The 21,594-nt window shown below is 42.4% G+C and overlaps 1 protein-coding gene across 1 annotated transcript in view; it reads right to left on the bottom strand.

The window, feature by feature from the left end:
* Nucleotides 1-346: 346 nt before the first annotated feature.
* Nucleotides 347-21,594, bottom strand: part of LOC119422507 — a 28,469-nt gene continuing 7,221 nt past the window's right edge. Inside the window, exons 5-7 of the mRNA XM_037689882.1 lie at nucleotides 832-896; nucleotides 594-776; nucleotides 347-446 (exon numbers count right to left, since the gene is read on the bottom strand). Of these exons, the coding sequence (XP_037545810.1) occupies nucleotides 347-446; nucleotides 594-776; nucleotides 832-896 (348 nt within the window). The remainder of the gene's footprint in view (nucleotides 447-593; nucleotides 777-831; nucleotides 897-21,594) is intronic.

Here is a 21,594-nt window from a genome sequence, read left to right as displayed (position 1 = left end):
TCTGATACCAGATGAAATTAACATAAAAAAACAATGTGCATGCAGAAAAAAGAGGAATTAAAGTTTTCAAAAGCAACATCTCAGAATGAAAGTAACAGAGCTGCTCTGACATGCAGCCACCTTGAGCAGCCAAATTGTAGAAGTCGTCTACAATCCCACAACTGGTGCATACTCAACACTGTATAAATTATACATATTTCAGTATTGTAATCATGCTTGTGCTTCACAATAGTGACCACTCCTACTCTATTTCTGATATGGTCAAGTGTTTCAGAACGTCCTTGAGCTAGAGGTGGCTGCAGTGGAGCGCCAGTTCATCTTCATTGACGAGGTTGAATTCAACCTCTCAAAAAGATGGAGGGGAAGGAATATCATCGGCCAGCGTGCCATTGTTGAAGTCTCTGGCCAGTATACGCGTTTGTGAATTTAGGTCATACACTTTCTGTCTTCAGGCAGAAAAAAATGTCTCAATAGGATTGTGGAATGGAGAAGATGGAGGGAGATAAACAACTGAACAGCGTGGGTGAGCAGTGAACCAGTTATGAACCAGAGCAGCCCAGTGGAAACTTACATTGTCCCAAATGACAACGTACCTGAGCTGCTCTGGGCCATCTATCTGATCTGGTGGAAGGAGTGTGTTGTGTAGTGTGTCCAGGAATATGATCAGATGGGCAGTGTTGGAGGGGCCAAGGGTAGCATGGTGGTGGATGACGCCGTGGTGGGTAATCACTGCATACATTGTGATGTTCCCTTCATGCTGGTACCCCTTCTCCAAGCTATGGAGGAAGACGCATGTATATAGCAGTTGATGCTTTTCATGGCTGGACTCACCGCGCTAGGCGATCTTTCCCCTGCTGCTGGCCAGGGAAAACCTTGCTTGTGATGTGGATGAGGGGCTGTGGCCAGATCGAAACAGAAGACAGGATGCAGCATAGTGTTGATTTTACCGTTAATTGCATACAGTAAATTATTCTGTTATTTTGTATCTAGACCACTGTATGTGCAACTTTGTGTTGGGTGGGATGTACACTGTGTACATTGTGTGGGAAAAATAAAATATACTTGTTACTGTGTACTTGTGTATTCTGACTGTAAAAACAATATTCTAAAATATTTTACAACACAACACACATATTTAGTGTGTAGTATGACATATGCTGGATATATTCATACATTTTTCACGAGTTCTTCATTTTTCTGACTGTGTAAATGTCGTGCGTTGAGTTTAACAGAAATGCGAACGAGAGACGTTATTTATCTTTGACCCATCAAATGAATGCGGTCATTTATTTGCAGAATCAAAGTTTAACATCAAACATTTACATTAATTTGGCAAAATATGAAAACAATAACAATGGCAAGTTCACAGAAAGTGGACAATACGGCGATTGTCCTCACTTCTCAGCAGAATAACAGACATCAATCACACGGCGGTGATTGAGAACTTTGCTTCAGATATTTCTAAAATATCTGTAATGATTTTAGGAGAAAGGAGAGTTTAAGATGGAAAATGGAGATTTATCTTACAGAGAGATGTGTGAGGGAATTAATCTGTTTGACCAGAAATGTGCACGCTCCTTCAGATCTCAGCTTGGTCACGGTACGCTTGGTCAAGTAGAACTGTTACCTGGTTGATGATAGATCAGCGTCGGTATAGAATCCTTCCTTTGACTCTTTCAGCGTCTCCGTTGAAAACAGCTAAAATACTTCGAGAGTCGTGCGAGGTTATCCAAACAGAAGTTATAATTCCCAAGATCGTCTCTGCGTTCTTCTTGAATGCGTTTGCATCCAAGAACTCTGAACTCTTTAACTCTCTTCAGAGAGTTAAACTCTGGAACTCTTCTCCATGAGCTGCATCAGAGAGCTTTTCATCTCTCTTCTCCATGAGAACTGCAATTCTTTGTAACCCTTTAACTCTCAACTCTTTAACTCTTTTACTCTGGCGAGAACCGGGAAGTTGCCACATTTAAATGAGTTGACTTCCGGGTCATTTTAGAGCTTTCTGATTGGTGGATGGACCAGATCAGAGGTGTGGTTTGTGATGTAAGGTGTTATCAAAGTCAAGGGCAGAGAATGAGATTGTTTAAAACAGACAGAAAGATTATTGGAGAAAACGAGACTTCGTGGAGCCTCTACTCTGATTATCTGCTGTAAAGATTAAACATGACATTTCTTCTCAGTAAACATTTTAGTTGACCGAAGCCTGAACTTTAACATACTTACAAATTTGCTCATTGAAGACAGAAAAATCAAGAAATGCATATTAACCTGATTTCTTCTTTGAATGAGGAATAAAAATCATTACTTACTGTTTATGTAAATAAAATGAGTAGTTCTCTTCAACCTGTAAACATTGAGTGAACTAACACAATTTGATTATCAAACAATTGTAAAATAGTAATGATCATAGAGAATTGTCTTTTCTACTTGATTAATTCAAGAAAGAAAGTCTCCAGATGGCTCAAACTGTATTTCTGGATGCAGATCAATGAAATAACAGTCTCTGTCCATCTGGTCAGTTTTGACATAGGCCTAGTCCACTAGAAGTGTCTGGAGTAAGTGTAACACTGAACCAAAAAAAAGCCCCAAGTCATTCTGCTGAATGGAGAAATGTTTTCCACTCTTCATAGTGTTTTGGGTTGAGCACATCAGTGTTTAACTGGTTCTAATAAATGTCCACTCATACGATGGTTTGTGTGCGTCATCTGAGAACAAAACTCCATTTTGAGGAGAGAACATTGTTTGGATGTAAAGTTTCAGTTTGCGGAAGAATTGAAGGGTTTTGCCCATTGTGTGCATGTTTTCTTATCTGTGCGTAGAGTTCTGAGAGTATTGAGAAAAACTGTAACATTGTTATTTATGAATTGTAGAGAAACTTGAGAGTAAATGGTGTCAACGACAGAAAGTTGTAGCACTTCCAGGAAAGATTTCATTGAGATATACTGGAATCTGTCAAAACAATCATACAATGTAAAGCTGATGGTGATGTAAAGGTTTATAAAACAGATTTTGTATGAAACATTATTAAAGTTGGAAGATTAAAACTGTTTTAAGAAGGCAATCCAGCTTAGACATGGTGTCACTGGGATTAGCCAGTTTTGTCTTTATAGTTTATACCACACCATACCATTTTATTTATAGAGCACTTAAAACAGCTACAAGGCCAACCAAAGTGCTGTACAGACAGAACAACAGGTAACACACAAAGCAAAATACAAAATGAAGTAAATCAGAATATAGATATAAAAATGATGCAGATAATGACGACAAACCAGTGTGGAGCGTACAGGTTCAAACACAGATCATCTGGTGTTGAAAGCTACTGAATAGTATTGAGTTTTTAAACGGGACTTGAAAACCGAGAGGGAGCATGGTCTATCAGCATGGTCTGAGTGAACCTACTACCAGTGCTAAATTTCCTGTCCTCAAACAGCTTGGAAATTTCATGGCAGTTCAGACAACCATATATAAACCCTTACACCAAAGATAATTTTACATTATATGGATATTTTAGTACAAAAATAAAATATTAGTTAATATGTATTAGGAAATTTGTACAAAAAGTGCCGTTGGTAAACCCCAAATATGCTACAGCTCATTTCAGTCTGTACCTTTTGTGTGTCAAATTAACCAGATATATCTACAAACAAAAAAAAAGTGACTTATTCTTTACTTTTTCATGGAAACCCACGTAAAACATTCAGAACCATCCCTTTAAGTAAGATGTTAGCATTAATGGAGGTGGGAGTGCATCAAGGATCAACTCTGAGCCCCTTCTTGTTTGCTCTGGTGATGGACTGACAAACAGATTTTTCATTTATTTCCATTTACCCTTTATTTATCCAGGTAGTCTTATTGAGCCACGAGAACTCATTTTCAAGAGAGACCTGTTTTAGGGAGCAGATGGTGGGTGTTAAGGGCCTTGCTCAGGGGCCCAGAGTGAGGGTGGAGGGAGGTGTGGGTGTTCCACCATTTCCACCCAAATTTTGATGTTGACGGTACCAGGAGTTGCCCCTGCGACTTTCTGATCACAGGCCCATCTTCTAACCTCTGCGCCACCACTCCCACTATGATGAGGTCAGGCAGGAATCCCCGTGGACGATGATGTTTGCAGATGACATTGTGATCTGTGGTGAGAACAGGGGACAGGTGGAAGAGAACTTGGAGAGGTGGCGGTATGCACTTGAAAGAAGAGGAATGAAAGTCAGCCATAGTATATGGGCTCAAATTCCAGTCTTAAATATTTTGCAGATGTAAAAACAGATTTGTGACCTTGTAGAAAAGATTTGTATTTGAATATGAATATTTCTATATTAATCACCACAGTAATAGTATTACATGTGTTAGTAGTTGTAATCACTCAAAAGAATAAATGTTTGTTTAGTGTTTACCTTTAAACCTAAACATTTAAGGAGTAAACATTTTTAATAATCGCGTTAAAAGTTAGCATCTTTCGTGCCTGTTTGTTTTCCAAATATATTAGTGCATATGAATGACGAGGATTAACTTCAAACACTGTGTAGAATGGTGCTTTATGAAATTCAGTCCATTTCCTTGTTAGGTGACCTGCAGGTCTGCCACATTCAATATGGTGGACGCGCTGACGACCCGTCAGCTCACTGAGGCGTCTACAGCCAAACCCATCTGTTCTGACTGGATCCTTAATTTGTGAGTGACATGACATTGACCAATCAGCGGAGAGGAGGAAAATCCAGGACAAAAACTAGTACACGTAGTTTTGGATTCGTATCCGTAAACAGAACATCATAAAAAAGTTTTGTAACTTGTGATCCCCCCCCCCCCCCCCCCCCCCAAATACCTTTTTTTACACATACAAAATATTTAAGGCTGGAATTTAAGTCCAAGACAGAGTAGGAGGTGGAACAGTGACAAGGTGCAGGACTTCAAGGACTTGGGGTCCACTGTCCAGGAACATGGGGAGTGTGGTAAAGAGGTGAAGAAGAGAGTCCAGGCAGGATGGAGTGATGGAGAAAAGTTTCAGGAGTGATTTGTGACAAAAGGGTGTCAGCAAAGGTCAAAGGAAAAGTTTACAAGACAGTGGTGAGATCAGCTATGTTGTATGGTCTGGAGACAGAGACATGGACAAAAAGACAGGAGACAGAACTGGAAGTGTCAGAGCTGAAGATGTTGAGGTTCTTCTTAGGAGAGACAAGGATGGAGAAGATCAGGAATGAGATCATCAGAGGTACAGCACAGGTTGAACAACTGGGAGATAAAGTTAGAGAGGACACACTGAGATGGGTTGGGACATGTCCAGAGGAGTGACAGTCATTTAGACACATACAGAGGAGGGACTGTGGTTTGGACATGTCCAGAGGGACAGTGGTTTGGACATGTCCAGAGGAGGGACAGTGGTTTGGACATGCCCAGAGGAGGGACAGTGGTTTGGACATGTCCAGAGGAGGAACAGTGGTTTAGACATGTCCAGAGGAGGGACAGTGGTTTGGACATGTCCAGAGGAGGGACAGTGGTTTGGACATGTCCAGAGGAGGGACAGTGGGTATAATGGTAGAAGGATGTTAGAAATGCAGCTGCAGGAAAAAGACAAAGAGGAGACATATGGATGCAGTTAGAGAGGACATGGAGGTAGTTGGAGTAAGGACAGAGGACAGGGTGAGATGGAGGAGGACTCGATGTGGAGACACCTGAAGAGAGAAAACCTGAAAGAAGAAGAAGTTGGCATTTATCTAACTGGGTTAAGTCAAGTCCTCTGGACGGATTCTTAAAAGTTGGCATGAAGTTAAAAATCCCATGGGTTGGACAACATTTTGCTATTTCCTCTGCACAAACGTGAAGACGCAGAAAATTTAAGCAAAAAAAGGTTTCAAGAATCAGCAAGAATAAAATAAATATGCATATTAAATATTTACCCAGTATGAATCATGTTCACAAAAACTTAGAATGTGTTCAGTGCAATTTGGTCTAAGTTTTGCAATAGAATTGTTGAGGGTTTGAAACCCACCACGGAGAACCAGTGATCCCAACACAGAATCAAGCCTCCGAGTCATTTTAACACCACAAGAAAAAAAGCTAAACAATATGCACTGCTACAGAGGTGGAGAACACTGACAGGCATGTAGAAGACAACTATTAGAAGAAAATACCCTGAAATCTAAAATGAAAACAGAACCCTAATCATAACTGGCAGGTTTTTAAAGTAAGATCTGACTAGTATGAAATCATGCTGGGAGCCCTAATCCATGAACACATGCTGTACGTCCGAACGACAAAGCCACCACCCGCTGAACGCACGTATTCTGTTTCGTGCACAGACGTCACAGTAGATTAGCCCTGGGCGTCCAGAGCTACAAAAATAAAATAAAATGAAGCTTTAACAGCAAAAGAAGAAATTATCTGTCACATAATCCAGAGATGAGTTAAAATCAGTCAACATCCAGCTCTCATGATGACCTTCACTTCAGATTAAATCTAATTTGAACTTGAACCTATAAAGTCTACACAGTGACACACACACAGCTTATGTAACGTAATGTTATCTGCTGCGGTCTGCAGATGACACCATCATCTCCACTCAAAGCCATCATCTTGTTCTGCATCTTTTCTGAGCACAAGCACAGACACACAACCACCTAACCCTTTCCTCAACAGCTGAAGTGCAAGTGTGGAAAAACCAGCGGCCTCTCAGCTCATCTGGGCAAACGGCACACCTCTGGAGAACAACGCAGAACAAGAACCACGCTGAAACCTGACCTGTCTGAGGAGGCCCGCGACCTTTCTGTTACCTTGCAACGAGATGCCGGAGATTTGTTAATCTAATGCCAGGACGATCAAAGGGAACAGAAGCCTGGGAACGATGCTAATCTCACGTGGGCCTAGTTTATGTGTGTGCCAGCTAATATCCGTGTCTAGAGTCCAACAATCTGCAGTGCGGGTATACATTTCTGTAAACATTACAGAGCTGTGCAGCAAGCACCACCTCGTTCATCACATGTAGCTCTAGGCCACTTTAATGTGCTAATGCTAATATAACAGTCATAGAAAATAGTTGAAAAAATCCTTTCATCCATAGTAAACAACAACTGGTCTCTATATGAGGAATACAACACTTTGCCACCATTCTTTTTTATAAAAAGAGAAATACAGACAAAGTGTGTGAGAAGTAGAGCTGCTCAAATCTGGAGAAAAGACATCAGAATATCCATTACTTTAATTTTACTCCACTAAAACAGTTAGTCATCGAGTTTGTAAATGTTGCATTTATTGTACTCAAAAAACAGGCGATTTGTTTTTTCATACTTTTTGTTGAACTTTCCATTAAAATATCTGACAAAAGCTTTATTCAAATAAAGGCTACTGTAAAAAATAAATAAAATGAATGATACATTGCACTTCCATCAAATTGTAGGACTCTCTGAAATCTCTTCTTTTTTTCTAGTTTTTTAGTTATATTCCAAGACCCAAAAAGGAAGAAGCAGGTAAAGATAATGGATTTGGATGGATTTTATTTACATTTTTTTAAATAAAAATTCATGCATCATGATGCAACCACAATTTTGCACCTAAAATGTCCTGAAGTGTCTTTTCAGTCTCAACAATTAAATTACATGTCCCACATTTCACTAATATTGAGTCATTTAAATAAAAATACAGAACAAAGCTTGAATTCAACAGAACTTCCAATGCTTAGTAAAATGTCCAACCCTCCTGCTGTCCTTGGGTCGACCCATGAGGCCTCGGTTTTAACACGGAGGTAATTTTGACCCGGGGGCAGCAGGACGGTTAAAATCTGCTTGTTGGCCTAAATCGTTTATAAATCAACATTTGTGTTTTTTATAATAAAAATACCTAATTTTGTTTCATAGGAGCAAATAAAAATTATTATTGTTAAAGAAACATGCTTCACTCTGCATTTCATAATTACACAAAATGCAGAGTAAACCTGTCGTACAACAGATGTGTCTGTTTAACTTCATGATGAACATTACATCACATCGACAGAAGCTGATTGGCCTCTAAACTACAGATGCAACTTTTAGCTACTATAATAAACTTTTTACCTAAATGGGTGTAGGTTTTAGGGACCGTTGCTACATTAGCTCGTTATTACGAGCAGTTCAGTCCCTATACAAGAGGTACCATACCATTTTATTTATAGAGCACTTAAAACAGCTACAAGGCCAACCAAAATGCTGTACAGACAGAACAACAGGTAACAAACAAAGCAAAATACAAAATAAAGTAAATCAGAATACAGACATAAAAATGATGCAGATAATAAATATGACGACAAACCAGTGTGGAGCATACAGGATCAAAACACAGATCATCTGGTGTTGAAAGCTACTGAATAGTAGTGAGTTTTTAAACGGGACTTGAAAACCCGAGTTGTTTTTTTTTTTGTAGTTGTGCAATGGAGGTCTGACTGATACCAAACAGGAGTGAATTGCAGTAATCAAGCCTAAATGTAATGAATGCATGTATTACTGTCTCCAGGTTATTTTTGGACAATATGGGCTTCAGTTTAGACAGCCGCCTCAGTTGGAAGAAACATGATTTAACAATCATGTTACATGATCGTTAAGTTTCAGGGAAGGGTCCATTAAATATGGGGGCCGAGATGGTGTAGAGGCAGGGCAGCCGGCTTGGGACCCGAAAGTCCCAGGTTCGATCCCCAGTCACTGCACATCACGTGGCGTCTCTGCACGCCTCATCCCCAAAATGCCTCCCGGGCGCTTTCAATAGATGCCCACTGCACCACCTGGTGGTGGATGGGTTAAATGCAGAGACTAATTTCGCCATTGTATGGAAACATACAGTGCTGACATTGTGATGACATTATTATTATTATTATTATTATTATTATTATTATTATTATTATCACTCCCAGATTAGTGACTCTTTGTTTTTCTGACAGGGTTAGAGCGGAGAGGTCGATACAGTGGTTTATGATTGTGTCGCTGGGAGGGAACAACATGACTTCAGACTTCTTTTCATTGAAACTTAAGAAGTTTAAAGCCATCCAGTCCCTGATGTCAGCCAGGCAGTTGAGCAGAGGTTGAATAGAGCATGTACCATTGTGTCTTAGGGGGAAGTAAATTTGACAGTCGTCGGCGTAGAAGTGGAAGGGCATGTTGTGTTTCCAGAAAATAGCACCAAGCGGCAGCAGGTATAAAGAGAATAGGAGGGGACTCAGGATGGACCCCCTGCAGAATCCCCCATTTAAGCTCTGCCACTGCAGAACTAAAATCCTTGATGGAGAGACAGGATCTGGCAGCGAGGAAGGATCTGAACGAATTGAGGGCTGACCCTGTGATGCCCACCCACTGCTCTAACCTAGCAACTCTGTTCTCCACCTCACTGAACCATCACATCTGGAAGCCTTGACTGAATTGTGCGAGAACTTCTTACATTTCTTTGTGGAAAAAATTGCGACCACCCGGACTCTCATTTCCCCCTCCAACCCATGACCCATCCATCCCACCTCAAGCTGTAGCTCCTTTTGACCATTTTGAAGCCATCACTCTATCTTCTCTAGTCATGTGCAGCTTGAAACCTTCTGGTTCCCCTTTTGATGTGGTCCCCCCTCGACTACTAAAGGAGGTTTTTCCTACTCTAGGTCTGTCCATTGTTGCTATAGTAAACAGTAGTTTATCCACTGGCGTGGTGCCAAAAACCTTTAAACATGCTGCTGTCCAGCCTCTCCTGAAAAAAGCAAACCTTGACCCCTCAGTCGTTTCCAACTTCCGGCCTGTCTCCAGACTCCCATTTGTTTCTAAACTACTGGAGAAAATAGTCGAGTCCCAGTTGAAGTGCTTCCTGGAGGATCACGCCATCTTAGAGCTATTCCAATCTGGCTTTAAACCTCTCCACAGCACTGAAACTGCCCTACAGAAGGTTTTTAATGACCTCTTCAGATCCACAGATACCTGTGATTCTGTGCTGCTTGTCCTTTTGGACATCACAGCCGCTTTTGACACCATCAGCCATGAGATCCTCATTGCTAGCGTGGAGAAGAGGACACGTGGGTTGCGAGAGTTTGAGATAATTATATCAGAGAAGTATTTGGATTTTGCAGCTTTCACTGCTTTCTGATAACGGCGCCAACTCTAAGTATTTGAAAAGAGACCTGCAGCCTGTCTTTCCTCCATTTGCGCTCCACCCTCCTACATTGCTGCCTAACGGCCTTGGTGATTTCACTCAGCCAAGGTTCTGCTCTGAGTTTTGATTTTCTAGTTTTAACAGGAGCGACATGATCCAGAGTCTTTAAGCAGACAGAGTTGAACTGGGATGTCAGCTCCTTTGTAGTAGTGAGAAACACCGGGGGCTGAATGATCATTTCAGAGTTATAAGCATCTGTGAAGCGTGCGGCAGTGAAGTGGTTAATGGTCTGGCTGCGATGTGCAGGAATGCACGGCTTAGGAGTTAGATGGGGGAGGGTGAACTCAAACTGTACTGGCATGTGGTCTGAAAAAACATTATCACCAATTTCAAGATTACCAACAGTCACATCACGAGTTAAAACAAGGTCCAGTGTATGTCCGCGCTCTTGGGTGGGACCGTTTGCATTACATGTTGTTAGATTAAATGAGTCCAATAAATCTAAAAAGTCTTTAACCAAGGGCTTCTCCTGATAGCACACATGCAAATTAAAGTCCCCAATAATGAAAACATGATCATATTTTGGTGTGATTTTAGCCAAGAAATCAGAAAACTCATTTATGAAATCCTTAGATTGAGGTGGGTGGTAGATGAGCGCACACAAAGTTGAAGGCGAATGGCCGAGTTCAAAGACGCTCAGCTCAAAGCTGGAGCAGGAAGCCAGGATGGGCAGTTGTTTACAGACAAAAGTTGATTTGAATATTGTTAATAATCCACCACCGTGCCGGACTGATGGCCGCGGTGCGTTAAAATACAGACAGTTCGGTAGCAATAATTCCATCAAGGCACTGGACTCACCCAGAGACATTCAAGTCTCTGTGACACAGCGAAAGTCCAAATCATGCTCTTGAAAGTGGTCCCTGAGGATAAAAGTTTTGTTGGTAATAGATCTTGCGTTGACCAAACACATCCGAATACTGTCCAAAGTGGACCCAGCAGCGGTTGAGTTAGTGCGCGCCAATGGCCGCAGATTTTCAATAACAGCCCCTCCGGGTCGGCCCGTGCAGCGCACTGGCCGACAACTCCCGTTGTTTACCTGGTCCGGGCACACGGGAAGCTTGCTATGGAAACCATGACCACCAGCTGAAGAGGTAGATGCAGCATGCAGGGCTTTAAGCTTCACCAGCCGCCCAGCACGTTTTCCCCGGCGTCTGTAGCGATATCTCCGGACAGGCAGGTGAGGAGCCCAGCCGAGGTAAACAGGCACGTTCGTAAGCAGCAGGGGAAGGGGGGTCCAGAGTTACACTCATATTGGTCCAAATAAACGACATCGGCGGCAGAAAATCGAAGATCCAGAAGCTGTTGTCGGTCATACACCAGCAGCGAGTTTATGTCCCAGATAAAAAACAAACAAAACACAACTAATCAGAACACCATCAGCAGAGGTGGATTGCAAGCCATGCACACGGGCGCCATGTTACCAGAAGTCAGGTGTGAGAGTTTGGTTCTCATTGCCGGCGGTGTCTATTTTCCACAAATATAACATACCCTTTCATTTCTACACCGATTGTCAAACTTACTTCCCCCTGAGGCACAGAGGTACACGCTCTATTCAACGTTTTCTCGACTGCCTGGATGACATCAGAGACTGGATGGCTCTAAACTTCTTGAGTTTCATTGAGAAGAAATTTGAAGTCTTGTCGTTTCATCCCAATGGCACGTTCATGAACCACTGCATCGACCTTTCCTCTCTAGCTCTGTTAGAGAAACAAAGAGTCACTAATCTGGGAGTGATAACGGACCCTTCCTTGAAACTTAACAGTTACGTAAACATGATTGTTAAATCCTGTTTTTTTTCAGCTGAGGCGACTGTCTAAGCTGAAGCTCATACTGTCCAAAAAGAATCTTGAGACAGTGATCCATGCGTTCATAACATCCAGGCTCGATTTCTGCAATGTGCTTCTGTTTGAAATCAACCAATCCTCCATTGCACAACGGTCCAGAATGCTGCAGCCCGATTTTTAACTGGTACAGACCATAGAGAGTACATTACTCCAGTTTTGGATTCCCTGCACTGGCTACCCATTCACTTTCGTATCCAGTTCAAAATACTCATGTATGTTTTTAAATCACTGAACAGTTCTGCCCCATCCTATCTCACTGATCTTCTGCAGCCATATGTCCTACCTTGCTCTCTGAGGTCAGCAGACCAGATGCTCCTTTCAGTTCCAGAAACTTGTCGCAAGCTCAGAGGGGACAGGGCTTTTCTCTGTTGCAGGTCCAAGACTTTGGAATGAGTTGCCACTGTACTGTGTCAGGCAGGCTCCCACTCTCACTGTTTTTAAGTCTCGCTTGAAAATATCCTTTTATTCCCTTGCCTTTGACACGGTGTGATTTGTTTTGATCCTGTCTGTATTCTCCAGTGTTAGCCATTCAGTTATCTGTTGCTATTTGTATCTATATTTTTATTTTATGTTTTAATGTCCACTGTGCTTGTTTGTTTCTATTGTACAGCACTTTGGTTGGCCTTGTTGCTATTTTAAGTGCTCTATAAATAAATTGGTATGGTATGGTAAGTCGGACCCTTCAGGGTGAGAGTTGGACTTCTCCAGGGCTGTCCGTTGTCACAGATTCTGATCATAACTTTTATGGACAGAATTTCTTGGTGCAGCCAGGGGATGGAGGGATTCTGGTTCTGTGGCCTCAGGATTCCTTCTCTGCTGCAGATGATGTGGTCCTGTTGGTGTCATCGTGCGGTGATCTTCAGCTCGCACTGGAGCGGTTCGCAGACAAGTGTGAAGCGGCTGAGATGAGAATCAACACCTCCAAATCTGAGGCCATGGTCCTCAGTCAGAAAAGGGTGGATTGTGCTCTTCAGGTTGAGGGTGAGGTTCTGCCTCCAGTGGAGGAGTTCAAGTATCTCGGGGTTTTGTTCACGAGTGAGGGAAGAATGGAGCGTGAGATTGACAGAGATTGGTGCAGCATCTGCAGTATTGTTGACTCTGTACTGGTCCGTTGTGGTGAAGAGGGAGCTGAGCTGTAAGGCAAAGCTCTCTGTTTACCAGTTGGTCTACGTTCCTCCCCTCACCTCTGGTCATGAACTCTGGGTAGAGACTGAAAGAATGAGATTGTGGATACAGGAGGTTGAAATGAGTTTCCTCTGCAGGGTTGCTGGACTCTCCCTTAGAGACAAAGTGAGAAGTTCAGTTATCAGGAGAGACTTGGAGTAGAACTGCTGTTCCTCCATATCGAAAGGAGCCCGTTGAGGTAATTCGGGCATCTGGTAAGGATGGTCCCATGGCGCCTCCCTAGGGAGGTGCTCCAGGCATGCCTGACTGGGAGGAGAGCCTGGGGAGGACCCAGGACACACTGTATAGACTACGTCTCTCAAGTGGTCTGGGAACAACTTGGGAGTCCTTCCAGAAGAGGTGGAAAAGGTGGCTGTGGAAAGAAATGTCTGGACCTCCCTGCTCAAGATGCTGCCCCCGAGACCTGAGTTAGTAACAAGCGGAAGATGAGGGATTTTTTTTTTTTCTTCAGAAATTCAGATTCTGCACATACGGTTGCAAAATCAATAATAAAATCCTGTTTGTTTGTCTTGTGGTGTTTTAATGAGGATAAGTGTTGAAGTGGACTAAAATCTCCTCTTCTTAGTTCGATCTGATGGTTCTGGTCAACATAGAATTTCCTCATGTGTTTCAGTCAGGTACTGAAAACACTTACAGGAATGTTGCTCTCACAGGTGGACGTTGACTGAATCTTAGTTCTTGGTAGTCAAAGTGATCTGTGAGTGCAACAGAGGCCTCTGTGTGTCTGTCCACCTCTCTCTGCTCATCTCACACAAAGAGGCGCTGCAGCTCATTCAGGAGGAGACACACTTTCAAAGAAGAGCATAGCTGAATATTTTAATAACCGTTTTTAACACGGTTTTGTTAGGAGCAAAAGTCAAAATTAAAATAACTAATTTGATTAAAGATACAACCCTAGTGAAAACTCAAGTCCATTCTTACTGCTGAATAACACAATTTACAGATGCTCTGAACCAGTCAGGTATGAATCTGGGAACAACCTCTGCAGAGATCTTAGAGAAGCAAGCATGACTGCTTCACAGGAACCTGAATGACACTGGAGCTAATACAACATGTAGCAGAAACTCCAGTTTAACACTATTACAACAGTCAAACAAAAAATGCATCAAACTGTTAACGTAAAAACAGAAATGCACTTTTTATGACTACTGCTACTTCAAGGTCATATCTTGTTAGATCATTTTCAATCCCATACAGAATTTTTTTTAAGGAAATGAGAGATTACAAGAGAATGAGTTGCCAGCTACTCTGTTTCTGTATAATTTGAACATGTTACTGGATGCTTTGAATCCCCCCCCTGGGATTAATAAAGTATATATCTATCTATCCATCTATACAATCCTCCATCCATCCATCCATCTTAAAAACAATGTCAGAGAGTTCACAGACCCGCAACACTAATTTCAAATATCCTGATGCATGCTCAATATTCCAGGTAGAAAAATCTAAAAAAGTTAAATCTGGTCCTCTGGACATTCAAAAAAAAAAAAAAAAAAAAATTGTAGAAACATTTCGTCTCTCATCTGAAAGACTTCCTCAGTCTGAGGTGCTGTATTCAGCTCAGTCTCTTAAATAGCACCTTCTCAGAGTGGATCAACCAGTTTGCTGCTGACAACCAAAACCAGCTGATCACATGATCAAGAAGGACCATCAGCCTAACAATGGATCATTAGCACCTGATGGCTGTTTACTATTCACAGGGGGCTGAGTGATACTAGCAATCACAGCATTGTAAGAGGGGGACAGTTGAACCCGGAGGCCTCCACCCCTGTTTAATGATGGACGGTTTCTTTTCACAAAGATGGCCTCCTTTACTCCTCTCTCAAACCATCGTTCCTCTCTGTCCAGGATGTGAACATCTTCATCCCTGAAAGAGTGACCGCTGGCCTGGAGAGGAGTGTAGACCGCAGAATCCTGGCCTGATGATGTTGATCTTCTGTGCTGGTCCATCCTTTTGGCCAGTGGCTGTTTAGTTTCCCCGATGTAAGACTGATCACAGCCCTCCTGACACTGAACAGCATACACAACATTACTCTGTTTGTGCCGGGGGACTGGATCTTTGGGATGAACCAGTCTTTAATGTATTTTGGGGTTTAAAAGCCACTGGGACGTTATGTTTAGAAAATAAACGTCTCAGTTTCTCTGATACTCCCTCAACATACGGAATGACCACTGGTCTGGGTCTGGGTTCCTCCTTTTCACCTGTTGGCTGACTGGAGTCCTGTTTGGGTTTCTTCTCCGCTTTCAGGAAGGCCCAGTTAGGATATCCACATTGCTCTAGAGCCTGTTTTGTGTAAGATTTCTCCTTCTGCCTGGCTCCTGAGCTAGTGGGGACGCTGTCTGCTCTGTGATACAGAGTCCTGATGACTCCTAACTTGTGCTCCAAAGGGTGATGGGAGTCAAACTGCAAATACTGGTCTGTGTGGGTGGGTTTGTGGTACACCTCAGTTTGCAAATGTCCTCTATCAGAGACTGAGACCTCACAGTCCAAGAAAGCCAACTTGCCATTTTTTTCATCTTCTCGTGTAAACGTGATGTATTTATCCACAGAGTTGATGTGGTCAGTAAAATGTTGGACTTCCTGAGATTTAATTTTAACCCAGGTGTCGTCAACGTACCTGAACCAATGACTTGGTGGTGTCCCTGAAAAGGACGTCAAGGCTCTCTTTTCTACCTCCTCCATGTACAGGTTGGCAACAATAGGAGAAACTGGAGACCCCATAGCACACCCATGTTTCTGCCTATAATATTGCTCCCCATATGTGAAGTAGGTTGACTGCAGGCACAGTTTCAAGAGTTGACACAGTTGTTCTGTGGAAAGCATGGTCCTGCTGCTCATAGTGGTGTCTGAATTTAATCTTAAACTGACCACCTCTACTGCATCATCAACAGGAATGCACATAAAGAGTGTTGTATAGAGTGATGATCTTTTCACTTCTGGCGAGCTGATGGATGGCAGCTCCCTCCGGCTTCTCTGCAGTCTTTTATCATCAAACTGACCTGTTTTTCGAATCGGACTAAAGTTGGTCCCCCTTCCAACCGAATTCGGTGTTCAGTGACTCAGAGAGACAGACGGGACCGTCCAAAAATATATTTTTGTCCAGGACCGGCCGCTCCCACCCCATCGGTCAGTCTGAGCGCACCCTGCCGGCCAGGTGACCCCTCGAGCCAGGGAGTCGACGCACGAAGGTCCAGTGTTTTTTCTCTCTCTCTCTCTGGACCTCAACAAACTCTTATCTGGACCTTTGTGGTTCTACCTGGTTCCGACAAATATCGCCGGGTGGTATTTCGCTGGTTTTCTGCTGGACTGGCCCTCATGGTGTCTTCATTGGTGTGGGGGAAGTGTACCTGTGACCCCCGAACTGGACAATATCCGAACCGAGTTGGCTGTGGGGGACTTAGTCTTCAACAGAGCCGGTCTCAGCTTCAGTGAGCAGCCCGTTACTTTTAACAAAGGACTGTCCACCTCCGTGGAGTCGCTGTGTTCGCCTGGAGGAGACGCTCTGATGCTTTGAAGCGCCGCCAGAAACGGACAGGAGCAGAACCGGGCCAGGGACAACTTCAGCCTCTTCGTCTCACGAGCTGCTCTCTCAGCCCGGACTGATGCTGCAGATTTGATGTCAGCGGACATTGATTGGTTCGCTGGCCCGGGGGGGGTGACACAGATAAGTCATACTTCCAGCCACTTTACAGCCGTTTACTTCAGCTACTTGTTTCTGGCCAGTTGTGTGATCGAGAGGGATCCTATTTTTCTTGCTATGATGATCCCGCCCACATCGAGGCGACACTGCTGAAAGAAAACAAAACCAGAACTGGGGCAAACTGAGGTGGAGCCGAATGTGGCAGGTCCAGGCCAAACTGGGCATTACAATGCTTATGAGACATAAGTCTCTCCGCTGGCCTGGGAACACCTTGGAGTCCTAACTACTCCTTTTTCCTCCGCAGCTTAGAACAACCAAGGGTGCATACATAGGGGCTCTGTTCAGGAACACATACATTAAAACATTACTTGTATGTGTTGCTGTTGCATTGGGCGGTATGACGGCCGCTTACCTCATTGCACGGCAAAAGCAGCTGGGACTAATTTTCATTTGAACATGTTTCCATGATCATGCGACTTTAAATGATTCTGTGCATCATTATTGTTGGATTAATTAGGATTTTTGAGAGTGAACTGAGCAGTTAAAATTGTATTTGTTTAAATTGTGGTTACCAGTAAACTAAGTGTGCTTGACTTGAAAGAAATGTTATGCCTAGTGGGAGGAGCTATAGATTAAGAGTTGCTGCCCGACACTGGAGGCAGACAGAGAATGTGTACGGTGTTACAGAAAAGGTAACAAACGTGGGTATTATTGTACCAAGTTTGCAAGGAAAGCCAGTGTTTTTACTAGGGGTGTAACGGTACGCTAAAATCACATTTCAGTTCAGTTTCAAGGAGGGCTCGGTTCGGTTAATTTTCAGTACAAAAAAGGTCAAAATAAAAACTTACAAAATGTTTATTTAGAAAATATGCCAAGTAAACAAGTTCAGTCTTTACAGACTTCTTAGCTGGAGGTGATCTGGTGGATGAAGAAGACTCAGCTGCTATCATCCTCAGACTACAAAAAACACAAAGATTAAAAAAATCCAGTTAATAAGATTATAATTTAAATTGGAAAAAAGTTAATTAGACCACAATAATACAATAACAATACCTCTTCTTGCACGGTCATCATATGAGGTGGTTGAATATTCTCTCTCACTCATCATCATCAGGGCAGGACTTTAATCTGGTCCAGGGCTTGACAATCAGTTTTATTTTTTCATTAAGTGCTGCTACAACTTTTTGGCTGAAGTGTTGATGTGATGGATGTCATAGTGGGGCTCAAGAACTTTAAAGCTGGCACAACAACAACATTCAGACGTAGATCCAGAGCTTTAAAACCTCCTACAGCTCGTCTTACTGCTCTGGACCGATCTGAATTACCTGATAAAGTTTGTTTAAATGCTGCCATTATCAGTGTTTGCAACAAGCTACGGTCACATTCGGATGATGTCGTTTCAAGAGCGTTAACAAGTTAGACGTGCTGCTGCTGCAGATCCACTCTCCGTGAAACGACGTCGACTCACAGGTTTGGATTTGTTCACTTGTCTTTTAACAAGAAAGACAATGTTCCCAAACAGGAGATTGTAACGAGATGCTAGGCTGCTAATGCTAAGCGTGCTGCAAGACTATAGTGCCGTGCTGAAACACGCTTAGGAACTTTAGTTCCACAGTGCATAACCCCTCGTTAATAAAATTTAATGAGTGAAAAAATAACTGAAACGGTACGCACGTGGACCGAAGCGAACATGCCGTACTGCAACAGTTCAATACACCCACGTGTACTGTTACAACACTCGTTTTTACCCCGTTTGGAAGAGAAAATAAATACTGGGATGATTTGAAGACATGACTTGTCAGTGCATTTGTTTGGAGAATTTTCATTCAGATTCATGAAATGTTTGTGTGGAAAAAAAACCTGTGACAACATCCCAGTAAGTTCACCTCACGGCCAGGGAGTGCAATGCTCAAAGAAACCGCAAACAAGAAAAGCCAGCAGCTCCATCTCAGACTCCTTTATATGTATAGTATAGTAGCCTTCTTTAGCAGGCTAGATGTTCAAACTGTTCAAGAAGAAAAATATTGTTTGGTAGAAAAGTTGCAAGAAAAAGTCAGTTGTATCATTACTTTTTAAGCTACTGTAGTGAATTAAAAAAAGAAAAGAATCTGTTGTAATTGAACAATTAATATTCTTTGTGCTTGAACTAGCTTTAAGAATAAGTAATTAGTAGTGAAGCTAACCGCTGCATCACTACACTGCATTTAAACAAACTAAAAAACTTCTGGAACAAAGTTTCAGGAGTGATTTGTGACAAAAAGTGTGTCGGCAAAGATCAAAGGAAAAGTTTACAAGACAGTGGTGAGACCAGCTATGTTGTATGGTCTGGAGACAGACGTGGACAAAAAGACAGGAGACAGAAGTGAAAGTAGCAGAAATGAAGATGTTGAGGTTCTCCCTCAGGAGTGAGATCGTCTGAGGTACAGCATAGGTTGAACACTGGGAGATAACCACCACTTGCTCCTGTCAAGGGCGGACACATTCCCTCTCCTCTCCTCTGCTTTGCACTGTCCTGTCTGTGGAACTGCTTCAGAGCCTCTTTCGACATATTTCCGAACCATACATTTTTTTTTGCTATGGATCTGGTCAGTTGGTCTCTCAATTCATTCAACCTTTATTTACACAGGTAAATCCCATTGAGCCTCGAGGACTCATTTACAAGAGAGACCTGATTTCAACAAAGAAAGATGAAACAATGGACAACAGCAACAACAATAAACAGTTATAAAAAGTCATACTGCAGTTTTTGTTTTGTTTTTTACAAATAAGATGGCTAAAAGGAAAAGGTAACCAAAAAAAAAACCATCTAGATTCTAAGGCGAATGTAGAAAACTAAAAACGGGAACATGTCTGCATTGGTCCCTGCCAGGAGTCCAACAGATTCTTAAAGCCACTTAGAGAGGTCAAAGGTCGAGAGCTTCAAATATTTTTGTAAGATATTCCAGGAAACAGGAGCGGAGTAGGAGAAGGTCCTTTTGCCTAGTTCAGTCATCAATGAGGGAACACTGCAGGTAATGATGTCCTGAGAGCGCACGCTGTAGCTGCACTCACGCAGAGACATGTAGGTCTAAGAAAAGTGCAGCACAATAATCCTTAGCATCCAGTGGTTCAACAACGTCATTAAGAACCTTCAGTGAAGCAGTGGTTGTGCTGTGTGAGATGAAGGAGGACTCACTGTGGAGACCCTGAAGAGCGAAAAGCCGAAATAAGAAGTGGAAGAAGAAGATGAAGAAGAAGAAGAAAAAGAAAAACGAAGAATAATAATTTGACACTTTTTTTCACACTTAAAATGATAAGTACCGGTAGTTCAGAAACATGACCGTTTAAAAAAAACGTTTACAAGTAAAAAAAATAAATCATCTTCTAGTTTAAGAATATTGATGTTCTGTCAGGCACCATCAGAACACTGAGAATGAGGATCAAGTAAAAAGACTTCCTTTGCTTCTGATAATTTCAGTTTCTGCAGATACATTTATCTTGTGCAGAATTTTTGGACTAGTTTCTTTCAGAATCCCAAACTGTGCAGCTCTAAGGGGAAGGGTTTATTACCCAGGGTGTAGATTTGAGAAATATTTAGGTCACAGTGCAAAAATGTTGCTACAGCGAAACAAGAACGAACACAAATTCCACACAGGAATTAAATTTGTGAGAAAAAATGATGGTATTTGTCATCAAAAGCTTCTTTAAGCCTTTTATGGAATATGAAATGCAACTAGGGAAAGTAATTCCAAGTAGGAAAACATCTAAAATATTTTGGAAACCAGAACCGACTGGCAACTCAAGCGCCTGAATTAATATTAAACATGGTGCAAATGTGGGGGACCCAGCCAAAAACGTTTTCTGAAGCATCCATAAATTCAGTGAGTAACCAGTCCAAACCTCAGAGGCCAAACAGAAGCCGTGGCATCAGTGCACATGGACGAGTTTTGAAAACCAAGAAGTCTACTTTTTCCAAATCAATAGGCCACAATACAAGTAGATTTTCAGAAAAGCCAATAATTAATTCTGTCAAATCAAAAACACACAACAAAATCAGATGGAGTTGGTGAAAGCTGTTCTAAAAACGCTCCACAACTACTTCAGAATGTGTCCGTTCACTTGAAGCACAGCCAAGCCCGTTAGTTTCACAGCTCCTGTGTTCAGTTGGACGTCTGTGAACATTCATGTGAGACAAAGGGGAGTAAAGGATGAGAAAACAACGTCCTTCTGGGAATGATCTAAACTGAAAGCATGAATCGGTCACTCCGTGCTTGTTAAGCAGCTTAATCATTCAGCCAGACATATCAAGAGGTATTGTTCAAGCACTTTCAAACTGAGAGCCTCAAAATTTTTATTAATCATTTTCATGATTAAGTGCATGTCAGAAAAAGTTGAACTGCAAAACCTGAAGAAAAGCAGCAAATACTTAGAAGTGAACTGCCGATAAAAGGTTCAGAATGATCACAGTGGTTAGCCATGCTCCACCATGACGTGCACATTAGTGCTCATCAAGAAAAGACACGTGAGGCGAGAATTACAGAACACCACACGAGTCATGGGTAGAAACCAATTTTGAGCTTGCTGGTCTTGGAACATCTTGGAGTCCTCCCAGAAGAGCTGGAAGAGGTGGCTGTGGAGAGAGACGCCTGGACCTCCCTGCTCTGATGCTGCCCGACCCGACTCCAGAGCAACAGATGATGGAGATAGAAGCTGTTCTCTCAGTAAATAAATTTAAAAGTGATCTTGGATCTCCCCTCCCTGGGCTGCCACCTTACCGTGGTGGAGGGGTTTGAGTGTCCCAATGA

The sequence above is a fragment of the Nematolebias whitei genome, chromosome 16, assembly GCF_014905685.2.
Source record: "Nematolebias whitei isolate Nwh7 chromosome 16, NemWhi1, whole genome shotgun sequence".
NCBI lineage: Eukaryota > Metazoa > Chordata > Actinopteri > Cyprinodontiformes > Rivulidae > Nematolebias > Nematolebias whitei.
This window is presented reverse-complemented; position numbering and strand designations above follow the sequence as displayed.